General features: G+C 36.8%; 1 protein-coding gene across 8 annotated transcripts; it reads right to left on the bottom strand.

Moving 5' to 3' along the window:
• Positions 1-1913: 1913 nt before the first annotated feature.
• On the bottom strand, positions 1914-9379 carry LOC147381650 (DNA ligase 6-like). Of its 8 annotated transcripts, none has more exons than XM_086430122.1 (5): positions 6876-9379; positions 6611-6728; positions 6016-6097; positions 3754-3856; positions 1915-3556 (listed from the first exon to the last, which is right to left on the bottom strand). In XM_086430122.1, exons 1-5 carry the CDS (start codon positions 9142-9144, stop codon positions 3393-3395), a joined length of 2736 nt encoding a protein of 911 aa, XP_086286248.1. In that variant the 5' UTR covers positions 9145-9379; the 3' UTR covers positions 1915-3392. The 8 variants fall into 8 exon arrangements, 5 of the variants coding, with proteins under 5 accessions (XP_086286252.1, XP_086286248.1, XP_086286249.1 ...); XR_015174444.1 differs by having other exon boundaries at positions 3522-3556; positions 6597-6728; positions 6876-9378; XR_015174445.1 differs by having other exon boundaries at positions 3522-3556; positions 6636-6728; positions 6876-9378.
• Between the last annotated feature and the right edge of the window lie 1288 nt (positions 9380-10667).

Genomic DNA, 10667 nt, shown 5'->3' with positions numbered 1-10667 from the left:
CGTACTATTCAACGAATTAGCAAACAAGTCAAGTTTTTCAATCATTCTTATTCCAACAGAAACCAAAATCCCAAGAGCTCTCCTCGCCATTACAAATTATGAGGTTCTGAACAAGAAGGTTCTTCCTTTCTAATAATGAGAAAATAGTATGGTATCGATCCCTTGGGGGAATGTTATAACACCAAAGATCCCTCAAACATAAGAGATGTTTTACTACTCAACCAAAATTTCTGCTCCCATACATAAAAGAAATCATTTTCCTCCAAAGCATAACAATTTCTAATCCATGCTTCCAAAGCCATCTTGCCAATAAGTTCATGTCCACCTTCATCAAGTCCATCTTCCCAGCTTTGGTTATTTGGTCTCCAAAAGTTTCATTCTTTGTTTGGGTGGCAACTTTGAATAGGCTCCCCAAAGTTGCTCATCTAAGATTAAGAGGTTTGGTCCTTATAGACTTTTGTTGTATGTGTAAGGTGAGTGGGAGTCGATGGATCACCTTCTCTGCCATTGCAATTTGGTGCATGTTGTTTGGTCCCACTTTCTTTCTTCTTTGCTTGGTGCCAACCTTGCTCACTTTCTAATCTTTTGCTTTGTTGGAAGAACAATGCCTTGTCTGGTAGAGGTAATATTATGTGGAGAATTCTCCCTTTCGCTATTTGCTGGAGTTTATGGAAAGAAAGGAACGTGCGCATGAAGGAAAGGAAAACCCTCTCCGGGATTTAATTTTCAGCACTCTTGGTTTGGAATTTTTTATGTGAATAGATCTTAGATTTTAGAACCCTTTTTTTCTGAAGACTTTGTATTTAGGTGGGATCTTGTTTGTAGTGAGACGTAGTACTTGTACCTTCTTAGTGGACATCTTGTCCTCTTTATCAATAAATTTCTACTTGTCAAAAAAAAAAAAAATGCCTACCCCATCCTTATTCTTTTAAATGCTAACCACCTTCCACTCAACCCAAAACTAAGTAACTTGACTGAATCATTCCATACCTCTTTTCGATAGTGAAATGCAAGGTATTAAATTTTCGTTTCAGTGTCTAATACTATGTAAAAATTAGTACAATTTTCATGAAAATGTTAGAAATATAATGAAATTTTCATTGAAGCTTTAGGCAATGACAAAATAGACATGAAAACACACTCATAAGTCATCAAACTACCATAAACTACTCTATTGAGTGTGGAAATGAAAATAAGTAGTGTTACTACTATATTGAGAGTGTGTAAATGAAGATCAATAGTGTTCAATTACATGTTAGCGATGGTATCTAAGAGCAGCTCCAAAAACAACTACACATAGAAATGAGAATGTTAATGTAAAATTAGATACATACATGTCTTAACATATAAAAACATTTGCTTAAATTAACATAGTATTAAGTACTAAATTCACAATTTATTGGAAGAAAAAAATATTGATAGGTAGGTTGGACGACCTCAAAGCAGCACTGCAATTTTTCTACCAACTGCGGTATGAGTCCGGGCCCACAATTTATTAATTTGTTATATTTAAATACCTAATAATGAATATATCCAACTAATTGGATGGACAATTGTATATGTTCGCGTATATGAACATATGCTAATATGTTTAGAATAAATCAATATTGTTAGTATGAAATTTTTTATTTTTATCAATATTTTTATTATAATTTTCAAAGGAGAATACTAAAAACTAGAAGAGAAGCTCATAAAACTCATCGGAGGTCAAGGAGATCCACCACAAGAATTAAACCTCAAGGAAAAGAGAACAAGAAACAAAAAACGACACCAAAAATATGAGGCGAAAAGCTAATTGAACAAACTAGCAGTCACATAATCACACAATCAAAAAGTTATATCTAACAACATACTCAGAAAAAAACAAACAACCAACAAAAAAACAAAGTCCCCTTGAACCAAGGTTTAAAAAGTTGTTTCGAGGTAGTATTTTGAGCAGAAGAAAAAACGAGTCCATATCAATCGAAACATTTTAAGGCATTCCAAACATTCCCAGGACATTTAAATGTTTTGTTTGAGTCTTGACTGAAATCAGAATGTTCCACTGAAGCATCCCAAAGTTGAACAAAATTTTGAGCCATGACTCCTTGACTGATTTAGACCTAAGGAAGTTGGGATAAAATCATGGGAATACCTGGGTTTCTTACATCTCTGTGTGCAGTAGGGCCATCAATGGATTGGATCAAGATTGGATCAGGGTCAGATTGGGACCAATCTGATATTGAGTCAGATAGGATTGAGATTGATATATCCTCGATCCAGACACAAAGTTATCAAAACATATCGGATTTCTGGTCTGATCTGATCCATTGAAAGCCCTAGTGTGTTAGAACGGTGATCCTATGTCTAAATGGAATTCTCAAAAGGCATCCATTTCAACAATGGCAAAGGAGACAAGTACAGATTTGGGTTTCAAAACGAGGATTATATAACATGGAACTTCAGTTTAAGAAGAAACCATAGTGACTTGTAGAGTGATTTGATTCCTAACTTATTATTTTGCGTTAAAGACTCGCTTATATCCCAAACTTGTTAAGGTTTCAAATGCAATGTTTCATGTTTCCTATGATTGTTTCAAAGCATTTCTAATGTAAATGCATCAAATGCAAAATCTCATGTTTCCTATGACAAAACATTTCTAACGTGTTTCAATTTGAAAAATATTATTTTTAATTCTAACTTTCATTTTAAATATTTAACAATTTTCTTTATTAATTTAAAAATAAAAACTAAAATTTAATGATTTAAAGTCACATTTGCTTCATTTCCGTTTCAATTTTAGAAAAACAGAACAATACTATATTGAGTTCTGATAATATGACGCCCCCTCTGACACACACCCCCCCTACACTCCCATATCAGAACTGTAGATCAGTTGCCTTGGGATACACAAGAAAAAGATGTATGCTTATGCGTATCCCAAGGCAAAGGATCGAGGGTTCTGTGATGAGGGCATAGGGAGCTATGTGTCAGAGTGGGGCGTCAGAAAATCATTACACTACTATATTTTAACCCTTGTTGGACCTGTTTCTTGGTTTGTATTTTAACCCTTCATCTTGAGGGCAATCACTCTAGAGAGTTTGCCCATTTCCAATTCTTTAGGGAAAACTTGGAGCATTGGAGGTAGAATAAACAGAACAGTGTTGGACAAGATGAAGGAAGCTGATCTTCAAGCCCTAGTTCTCTATCAAAAGCCTATGTTTCAGCTGATCTTCAGGGAAAATGTTTCTTGAGGATTTTGTATTAGATGGGAGTTGTTGATTCATGATAAGGATTAGTCTGTCACTCCCTTTTTATTATCCTATCTTTTCTCTTTTAATTTGATCACTTTAGCCTCTAGTAGTTCATCTCAACCACCTTTGCATCTTTTTGGTTTTTTTTTTTTTTTCCTTTTAAATAAAATCTACACTTATCAAAGAAAAAAAAATGGAACTATAAAAAGATTCACCAATTGAATACCTTATTTTTTGAAGCACAGAAAAGACTTCTAGGATTGAAAGTGCACAGAGAGGGGCAAGTAATGATTGTGTCTGCCGGCATTCTTGAGCAACATCACCTTCAAATGGAACAGGCCATCAGTAAGTTGTCTAAGAATGGATGTATAAAATAAAAGATTTCAGAAGCAAAAAAGAAAAGATAAAAAACTAATTTTAATGACAATACTTGAAATTTTGAAGCAATCTAATAAATTAATAAAATGAAAAGAACTAGCACACAAGTCACAAATTAAAGGAGAAACACTAATATTCCTACCAAGATCACCCAAATTATTGTACATTTCCTTTATTTTAGACCTTTTCGTCCCACATGCCTCTTCAAGCGCAGCTGTTACCAGACTGCCACCAATGTTCAGTTCCTGCATCATCATTTATAAAATAGTTATGTACAGTGACTGCACAAGCAGTGTTCTTTGAATCTATTCCAAGCACACTCATCATAACATTCCCTAATGCATACAATGTAGTACTTGAACTAGCTCTAGACCCACCACCCCCATGAAAAAAAGAAAATGTTTTAGATAATATATGAGAATATAAGAACCTTGTCTTCAATTTAGTAGTTGAAGATAGAGATTTTCTCTCTGTATTTCGAAGGAAAGATTGGGATGGTAAACCCTTACCTGCTATATTGAATCAAATAAAGAAATTACAAATGAGAGTATTTACAACCCTAGCATCCTCCACCAAATAATGTCCAACTTGCCATGACAAAGCCACAAAATGGAAGACACAATCTGCAGCTACAGCTAGATCAGTGATTAATTTTCTTCACGTCTTTTCTGCAATCATGATCTCTTCAAAGATTAGCCCAGAACTCATGAAGAAGAATCATTTTGTGTGTAGGCCCCACTACTACTAAAAGTACATGGATTTCCCTAATGATATATCTTGTGAAGAATCCAAAACCAGCAATCATGTGATAGAGAACCATCCTTTGGTTTGCGGCCTGATGGTACTGATCCACAAGGAGTTACTATTATTCAATCCACACGTTTCGCCAGTCGAGCTAAACCTAATCTGTTACGAGTATTTATAATATTTTTCTCCTGAGGAAACATTGTTATTCTTTTTTTTGGCCTTCGAGCATACTGAACTCGGTAGTGGCTCCATGGTTTTTCCATGATTTAGAAAAACCATAATTGGGATAACCTTTTCAAGTCTCAATGCTAGCATTTTAGAAATCAATTTGTACATGGACCCGACAAGAATAATTAGCATGAGATCTCAAATATCTTCAGCCCCAACCTCATTTAGGTTATTGAAGAATACTGATGTACATGGACCCGACAAGAATAATTAGCATGAGATCTCAAATATCTTCAGCCCCAACCTTATTTAGGTTATTGAAGAATACTAATGTACCCCCACATCCTAAAAATCAATGACCATCAGCATCAGAACATCCTTTATTATTTTCCAGAAAGACTAAAAGAATATCATAAAGAAGCTATTGGGCCCTTGGGATTTCTCCTTACTCATACCAACAATGGTTTGGAACACTTTCAAAGGCATCTTAAGCCATGCTATTTCTTTTTCCAAGAGATACTATCAAAAGCACATGTTCCTCGACATACAACTTTTTCTAGAACTCCAGCACCCCTTCCCTAATTCTCTCATCCCCGACCAGCACCTCCCACTGAGTTTGGAAATATGGTTGGTCTTTCTATGACTATTGATCATTCGATGAAAAAATAATATATTATTATGGCTGTCCTTCAAACATATGATCTTCGCTTTCTGCATCTACCGACCTCTTCCATAGCCAACACTTTTTAGAATCCTCTTTCAGATCGAACCTAGGCTTCTTCACATCTGACAATTTGGCTGACTACCTTCATCTTTCCTATCCACCCTGTCAATCTCATCCAGTAATCCTTTTTCCTCATTTCTTCAATCCTACCAAAAGTCTCCTTGTCCCAGACTACAAGTTTCTCTTTGAGAGCCTTTAGTTTACAACTGAGCTAAACCGCGTGTTCCAAAGAATGAGAATATACACCACTCAGGTACTTGCTCATTAAAATTTTCAAATAGGAGCCACATATTCTCAAAGGGGAATGATATAACTCGAGTCTTTTCCAATCCTACTTCAAGAACCATAAGCTAATAGAATGTCCCAAAGGCACAGCAAAGCAGATGTGATATGAAACTTCATGCCTTTAGGATACAGATAATTTGGTCAAGCACAAAGGCTGGATCAGCCAAAACGTAGCTTTCAGCTCCATGTGAGGTGGAAAAAACAAAAAAATCTGGTTCACAATTTGCACAACGAGGGTGTGAGATCATGAATCATCAAGATGACGAATGTAACATTTAGTTGAAATTGAGATTCATCCTGGACATTTTGATATATTTCTACCTTGGTACTAACTGACGGGGATAATAACTTGGTCGTAAAAGCAGTGATATCATAGTGGCATTAAAATTGAAGAAAGATTAGAGGAATGGTTATATAATGATGATAAAATGAAATTCAGACCTTGCACAATTCTAGAAGTTAATATGGATATAAACTAACCATATTTTCATGGTCAGCAGCAATCTTATTTGTGCACAGGTACACGGCAGGTAGCACGTCATTGGGTGACAATGCAAGCAAGCTGTATTATAAGAAGCATTGAAAGCAAAACAAATTCAAAAAAAAAAAAAAACAATCAGCAACGCCGTAATGGACTTCCTCGAAAAGAAAGTGAAGGTGTGTTTGATTGTGCATGGAAAATGGGTGGGAAATCCATTTTCCATGTGTTTGATTGGTTATTTTCATGGAAAATGGATTTTCATGCTCATCCAAAAAATCCAAGGATTTCATTTTCCCACCAATCCACCCCCAAAACCCTAATCTCTACTTCTTCTCTTTCTTATTCTCCTTCTTACTGACCACCACCACCGTCACTGCTGGCCTCTCTCTCTCTCTCTCTCTCTCTCTCTCTCTCTCTCTCTCTCTCTCCTTTTTTGATCAAGTTTTCCATGGTTCCTATTTTCTTCCTACGATTTTCCTAAGGAATTTGAAATCCATAGATTTTGATTTTCCATGCAATCAAACACACCATGAAATTCTATGACAAGGAAAACTGTTAGAAGAAACAAGACAAGGCCAACCATCCAAGATCAACCTTCTGAACATGTTGCACAGCATACCGGTAGCTTTTATCTTGCCTCTTTCCCTTTCCACCAAAAAAAATGTTCGTGCAAGATGTAAATATGGAGCAGCCTCTCCAGCTCTCCAGCATGCTGCAGAGGCATCTCATCACCATGCAAGGATTTCAAATTTTTAAATAAATAAAAAAAATCCAATCTATGATGAAGTAGAAATATAACACAAAATTTCCAATATATTTCAACTGAATCTCAGAAGAGGTAACTAACAGGAGCACCAACCTTGCTCAATGGGAGAATACTTTTCTAGTGGTTGTGATACATGAGTTGCACTTGCATCACCTGTTGAAAGCCCTTTCACAAATAAACTAGGCATATCTAAGGTTCCCTTTTTTGACGATATTCTTTCATTCCCAGCAGAGCTCTGAGGTTGATCAGATTTACTGCAGAAAGTTAACTTCCCTTCTTTCTTGTCACGGTCACGGTCACCACCAGTATCATCATAATACATATCCAGTGCCACATTAATATCTCCTTTTGCCTTCTCCAGTATAGAGGCAGCATTGCTTCGTGATATGCTTCCATTAATTACCCGAAGAAATTGATCTAACTCATCTTTATATGGTTCAATATCTTCATTTAGTAACAAATTTCCACTAAAAACCCCTTCAACTTGTGAAGTATTGGGTACAAGTTTACTGAAGAACTTGGTTATCGTAGGTTGTTTGCACCCACTAGATTCTAGACTTGAATTAGGTCTTACTTTCTTGTTGAGCATCTTCTCAAGACCTTTACCAGCCCTTTTCCTGGGAGAAATATTGCTATTCTTTGAACATCTTATGTTGGGTGACTTCTTGTCTTCACCTAATAAAATGCTTCTTACACTTGCATGAGGAGTGCCCTTAATAGATGTTAATTCAGGAAGCGAAGCAGAATCACTCAATGAATTTGTATGAGAGAGAGCAATTGATTTGGTACACGCAATTACCTGCTCATGAAATTCTGTTTCACGTTCATAGAAATCAGAAACTGCTTCAACAATATTTCCACCTGACCTAGTAAGTAGTTCTAACATCAGATCCTTGGTAACCCAAAGAGGCAAACAATCATGAAGCTCTTCTATCACCCGTTCTGTATCTTTACCATTCAGAACATTTGATTCTCTTGTATTAGGAGTCTCGGAAATCTTTTTCGATGGTTTGACAACTTCTTTGTCCTTGTCCAGTCCCTTGTTCAAGTCAACACTTATATCTTCACCACCCTTTTCATCTATGTCATGTGATCTCTGGTGAAAACCCATCAAGAATTCTCGCTTGTTGGCCATCTCATCTACCAACCCAGCAAAATGCTTCCGCATTGCAATGGCATGGTTGCTATCAAGTTTCTCAACATCCAACCCCACTGTTGGAACCACACGCTTTGGTCTCAAGAACCTAACGTACTCTCTGAGCTCATCATAGCTCGAATGTTCGCTATACGGAACAAGATGGATCTCACATGAATCCTTGGCCCTAACTACAAACCCATCTCGTTTTGCTTCGTACATCCATCCCGTAGGAACAAAACCCACGGCCTTTGAGTACCCTCTCTCAATCATCATCTCCTTCATTTTTGCAAAGTTAGGTCGAAAATAGGGCCAAGTCTCACCCAATACATTCCATCCAACCACATGAACATCACTCGCAGAAGCATCCTCAGAAAATATCTCACCTTTACCAAACCCTAAAAGATGTAAAATTACCATTTTCCTATCATTCACATGAATCATACAATTACCTCTACGTGAAATTTCAAGCAAAATCCTCTCTTTCCCAATCACATAAGTAGCGATAAGAAACAACACGGACTTCATTGAGCCCTTATTTTCAACTCTAATTCTATTTATAGTTTTAATTATATAATCCACAGATTCCTCTTGAGATGGAAAAACAAACTTTGGATTACAGTACGTTGTATCCAAGAAAATCTCATCGGCACCAATAAATCCACCAAGTAAAGGCTCTAGTTTCATTGAATTACAGAAACGGAAATCTCCGGTGTGAACGTACCTCTTGTCATTTTCCACAATTCCTGGTATCCTAAACAAGAACTGGACTGCACCTGGGCAGTGGTTCGCGTCTATGAGCGTGACCTCACACCCATCGATAAGAACCGTTTCACGGAGTGACAAAGAGACCACGAAGAAATGCTGTACTTTTAGAGCTTCAACGAGGAATTGAGCGGTGGTTACGGAGCAAAAAATGAGACCCTTGGACCAATTGGGGTTTAAGCCCACATAGTGATCTGAGTGGAAGTGAGAGAGGAAGTATGAGACAGAGAAACTACCAGAGAATCGAAATCCATCAACGATGAAACGGGTTTTGGGGATGAGCTTGCCTGGAGGGAAATCGGTAGGGATGGGAGGGAGAGTAGATTGTTGAGAGAGGAGAGTGAAAGATTGGGGTGGAGAAGTTTGAGGATAGTTTTGAGAGAAAGCTTTGTAAGATTCGAGGAAAAGGTGAGAGGAATTTAGGGTTAGGGTTTTGCTGGAGGAAGATGGGAGAGTAGCCATGGCAGTTATTCTACCGTTGTAAGGGTGTCAATTCTAAAGAGCAGTACGAAATGGGGAAGAAGCATATTTTTCAAGAGTGGAGGAAGATGGGAGAGAAGCCATGGCAGTTATTTTACCGTTGTAAGGATGTCAATTTAAAAGAGAAGTATGATTGTATGAGACGGTGAAGAAGCATATTTTTTTTCAAGAAAAATTGATAAAATGACGTGACCGACTAGTTGCGTATAGGGGTGCAACTTAATTCGATTTAAACAAGGCCATAACCAAATAGTATAATTTGGATTGGTTTGATTCAGTTTAGACCGTTATCGATTCAATTTTGAATTTTAAAGATGAAGAACGGATGAATTTGATTCAATTCTCGATTCAAGTAATATAAAAAACCGAACCACTATTAATATGAAATAAAATATGAAATTTGTAATTGATTTTTATTTTTTTACAAAACCTAAACCCTTAACTCTTTCAATATTTCGATTCCCACTTCCCTTTACTCTCTCTCTCTCTCATCTCTTGCAGCGAACTGCGGTTGTGGGCTCAACTCTGACTATCGGCGATCACCCCTCTCTCTCTCTCTCTTGCCATTTGTGTGACAGTGCGGCTGTGGTTTGCATTTCAACTTCGACGACCGGTTGTGGGCTCTCTCTCTCTCTTTCGTCCTAAGGTAAGGCTGCATCTCGCTCTCTCTCTTTCTCGGCGTGCCGTTGTAAGTGTGCAACCGCGGCCTTGTGGCTAGCTGGCTATAGGTTACCTCTCAACTCGTGTGGCCAATCTGTCTTCTCTCTCTCTCTCTCTCTCTCTCTCTCTGCATGCAGCTGCAGGTACCTCTCATGGAAACTCATTTTGTTTTAGGATGGGTTGGGTTTCGTAGTTTTGGAGAAAAATTAATTTTTTCGATCATTTTTAAAAATTCAATTTAAAAAAAAAAAAAATTAATCTAATTTTTTATGTGATCACATAATCTTGTTTTTGGGTTTTTAATTTTTCAATTTTCATAATTCATGTGTTTACATAATTTTATTGATAAATTTGTGTAAAAAATTTTTTTACAACCCATGGAATCGAACCGAACCAAACCAAACAGAATTAAGGTCAGTTTGAGTTGGTTCACTTCTAGATCAAATCGGTTCGGTTATGATTCCTATATAATGGAACCGACCTTGGTCGGTTTGATTTTGATTTTGTTCTAAGCTGAACCAACCCGAACCAAGTTGCACCCCTAGTTGCGTACCACTTAACTACTTAACTATTGGTTGCACACCAACCTTAAAACATCCTTTATTTTTTTTATAACCTCTATTTTAACTTACTACTTGTACACCAACACAGAACCTTTTAGGGTTTAAGCTTTATTTTAACTTAGGTTTTGTATTCTTTGCTCGTGATTTACTTTGATCGTGTTTTGTAATTGATTTTATTCATGTTCTCTTTGGCTCCAACCTAATTAAGACACTGATTTTGTAATCATTGTCCATAATTTAATTTGAATCTGTATATTTCAAGAGAACGCAACTTTGTAATGG

Source organism: Akebia trifoliata, unplaced genomic scaffold, assembly GCF_017979445.1.
Source record: "Akebia trifoliata isolate Shusen 1 unplaced genomic scaffold, ASM1797944v1 Contig00312, whole genome shotgun sequence".
Lineage (NCBI taxonomy): Eukaryota > Viridiplantae > Streptophyta > Magnoliopsida > Ranunculales > Lardizabalaceae > Akebia > Akebia trifoliata.
This window is presented reverse-complemented; position numbering and strand designations above follow the sequence as displayed.

Coding starts and splice junctions, on each gene's coding strand:
- LOC147381650 (XM_086430122.1), bottom strand. CDS start 9,144: ATGGCTACTCTCCCATCTTCCTCCAGCAAAACCCTAACCCTAAATTCC. Junction 6,729..6,875: donor GTATTCTCCCATTGAGCAAG/GTTGGTGCTCCT, acceptor ATGCCTCTGCAG/CATGCTGGAGAGCTGGAGAG. Junction 6,098..6,610: donor CTGTGCAACATGTTCAGAAG/GTTGATCTTGGA, acceptor CTTATAATACAG/CTTGCTTGCATTGTCACCCA.